Source organism: Protobothrops mucrosquamatus, unplaced genomic scaffold (genome assembly GCF_001527695.2).
Source record: "Protobothrops mucrosquamatus isolate PMUCROS unplaced genomic scaffold, P.Mucros_1.0 scaffold10550, whole genome shotgun sequence".
NCBI lineage: Eukaryota > Metazoa > Chordata > Lepidosauria > Squamata > Viperidae > Protobothrops > Protobothrops mucrosquamatus.
The window spans coordinates 1-3,388 of NW_015396336.1; the positions used below are offsets into that span (position 1 = coordinate 1).

At 44.9% G+C, this 3,388-nt stretch overlaps 1 protein-coding gene across 1 annotated transcript in view; it reads left to right on the forward strand.

The window, feature by feature from the left end:
* Positions 1-2,005: 2,005 nt before the first annotated feature.
* The window catches only part of LOC107301191 (BLOC-1-related complex subunit 5-like), a gene marked incomplete at its 5' end in the record, with an annotated part of 3,899 nt that continues 2,516 nt past the window's right edge, over positions 2,006-3,388 (forward strand). The window contains one exon of the mRNA XM_015830449.1: positions 2,006-2,163. Coding sequence (XP_015685935.1) covers positions 2,006-2,163 — 158 coding nt within the window. The remainder of the gene's footprint in view (positions 2,164-3,388) is intronic.

Here is a 3,388-nt window from a genome sequence, read left to right on the forward strand (position 1 = left end):
CCTCCCTTGGGCTGGGCCAGCTGGTGGTCGGCCTGCTCCGTCTCTGCCGCTTGCCAGCTACGCCTCGGCCGGCGCAGGGGGCGGAACCACGCATGCGCGGCGCTCCCGGGCAGGGAAAGTCCTCGACTTACGACCGGTTGGGTAGTCCTCGACTTACGACCGGTTTAGTCCTCGACGTACGACCGGTTTAGTCCTCGACGTACGACCGGTTTAGTCCTCGACTTACGACTGGTTGGGGTCACGGCATTAAAAAGGTTGAGAACCACTGGACTAGATGACCTCCAAGGTCCCTTCCAACTTTATTATTATTATTATTATTATTATTATTATTATTATTATTATTATTATTATTATTATTATTATCTTCTTTTGCATTTGGGCATTTGCGCTCTACCAAAGGATCGCTTCTTCCTTCAAGAGATGGAGGGATGACTTTTCAGTCTGTTCAGAGCTTCCCATCCATCCCCTTGGCTGCCTCTGCTCCTGTCGCTTCTTTTGTGCTTTCCTGGGATGCTAATTTATTCAACCTTTTTTTGCAACGGTTTTTGTTCATTTTAAGTGGGTTGTTTTTCCCCCTAGCTTAGCCGCTTTGTTGTTTTTGGGTAGAAAAAACAGCTGTATATTTCAGCAGAATCAGACCGGTCTGACAACGTCCTGTCAGCGGAGGCTGAGTGGAAAACACGATAGGGTGAGCCTTTTGGCAATCTGGGGTCTGCTTTTGTGTGTAAGTGTTGTGACCAGGTAATTGCGCAGCGAGACGTGCCAGCAGATAGTGACTGTACGATAACACTGTCAAAAGGAGCCCTTGTGATTGGAGGGCTCCTGTGCATTGTACAGCTTTTAATTTCCTGACGCGTTTGCGGGGGAATAAAACAGTCGCCACCAGGACTGCCCAGAGCAGCATCAAAGCATTCTGGAGATTTAGATCAGCTGAACTCTGTTACGTGATAGGCCAGTGGTTCTCAACCTGTGGGTCGCGACCCCATTTGGGGTCGATCGACCATTTCACGGGGGTCGCCAAGCAAGGCTGTCCGCCATTTTTTTCCCCTTTTCCGGCGGGTGCCTTACCTCCCTTGGGCTGGGCCAGCTGGTGGTCGGCCTGCTCCGTCTCTGCCGCTTGCCAGCTACGCCTCGGCTGGCGCAGGGGGCGGAACCACGCATGCACGGCGCTCCCGGGCAGGCACAGTCCTCGACGTACAACTGGTTGGGTAGTGCTCGACTTACAACCGGTTTAGTCCTCGACATACGACCAGGTTAGTCCTCGACTTACGACCGGTTGGGGTCGCGGCATTAAAAAGGTTGAGAACCACTGTGATAGGCAGAGTTGACCTCTTGAGGAGCTAATTCAGGGGTCTGCAACCTGGACAACTTTAAGACTTGTGGACTTCAGCTCCCAGAATTCCTCAGCCAGCTTTGCTGGCTGAGGAATTCTGGGAGCTGAAGTCCACAAGTCTTAAAGTTGTCCAGGTTGCAGACCCCTGGGCTAATCAGACCTTATTTTTTTACATCCTAGATTCACTTAACAACTGTGACAAGAAAGGGCATAAAATGGGATAAAACTCACAGAAATTTGGGGCTCAAATTGTGGGCATAAATCACGGACTACCTGTATGCCTGTTTCTTTAATTACGAGTGGCAATGAAGATTCTGGATGCGTCAAAATGATCGCTGCCGTGCCACTATCCATAAAAGACGCCTTTTTATTATTATTATTATTATTATTCTAAAATTCAGCTCTTATCTGGGTCACCCTAGCCCTGTTTAAAGTCGACATATCTCAGCCTTGGCAATTTGGAAGACGTGGGGCGCCAACTCCTAGAATTCTGAGAATCGAAATCCAGACATCTTCAAAGTTGCCGAGGTTGAGCAACACTCTTTTCAACCACCTCAACCACGTAGGCGAGATAATAGTTGGACATTTTTGGTTTTGTTTTTCTTTCTTTCTCCTCCTTTGGTCCTTGGCGACGTCCTTCATTAGCCGGTGTTTCTCTCCCATCCTTTCCAGGTCTTCTCAGTGGGCAAATGTCTCCGACCAACATTAAGCTAGAGAAGTTGGATTCTCAGCAAGTTCTCCAGCTGTGTCTCCGGTACCAGGACCACCTTCACCAGTGCGCGGAAGCCGTGGCCTTTGACCAGAACGCTTTAGTCAAGAGGATCAAAGAGGTGCGACGGTCTCCAGTAGAGGCGAAGTACAGCATGATGCACGCACAAACCCCTGCGCCCACTGAACTGGCTTGCCTGCTTTGTGTGTTGTTCCAAGTACAAAACGAAAACGTTCAGGGCAGGGATGCTGGTACTGGGGGGGGAATGGACAGGGGGGGGATCTAAGGACAGCAGCAGCAGCAGCAGCAACTCTGGGAGATCAAGGACAGGATAGATACTATACATTTTGAGGACTTTCTGCTCCCCTGAAAAGTCGCTTCTTTCTCTCTTTCTTTCTTTCTTTCTTTCTTTCTTTCTTTCTTTCTTTCTTTCTTTCTTTCTTTCTTTCTTTCTTTCTCTCTTTTCTTTCTTTCTCTTTCTTTCTCTTTTCCTTCTCTTTCTTTCTCTCTTCTTTCTCTCTTTCTCTTTCTTTCTTTTCTTTCTTTCTTTCTTTCTCTTTTCTTTTTTTCTTTTTATCTCTCTCCTTCCTTCCTTCCTTCCTTCCTTTGAAGAAAATACAAACTTTGGCTAAAATTCTTGCATTCGGCTCTCTCTCTCTCTTCTTTCTTTCTTTCTTTCTTTCTTTCTTTCTTTCTTTCTTTCTTTCTTTCTTTCTCTTTTTCTTTCTCTTTCTTTCTCTTTCTTTGTTTCTCTTTCTTTCTTTCTTTCTTTCTTTCTCTCTTTCCTTCCTTCCTTCCTTCCTTCGAAGAAAATACAAACTTTGGCTAAAATTCTTGCATTCGGCTCTCTCTCTCTTCTTTCTTTCTTTCTTTCTTTCTTTCTCTCTCTCTCTCTCTCTTTTCTTTCTTTCTCTTTCTTTCTCTTTTCCTTCTCTTTCTTTCTCTCTCTCTTCTTTCTCTCTTTCTCTCTCTCTCTTTCTTTCTTTTCTTTCTTTCTTTCTTTCTTTCTCTTTTCTTTTTTTCTTTTTATCTCTCTCCTTCCTTCCTTCCTTCGTTCCTTTGAAGAAAATACAAACTTTGGCTAAAATTCTTGCATTCGGCTCTCTCTCTCTCTTCTTTCTTTCTTTCTTTCTTTCTTTCTTTCTTTCTTTCTTTCTTTCTTTCTCTTTCTTTCTCTTTCTTTGTTTCTCTTTCTTTCTTTTTCTTTCTTTCTTTCTTTCTCTCTTTCCTTCCTTCCTTCCTTCCTTCGAAGAAAATACAAACTTTGGCTAAAATTCTTGCATTCGGCTCTCTCTCTCTCTTCTTTCTTTCTTTCTTTCTTTCTTTCTTTCTTTCTTTCTTTCTTT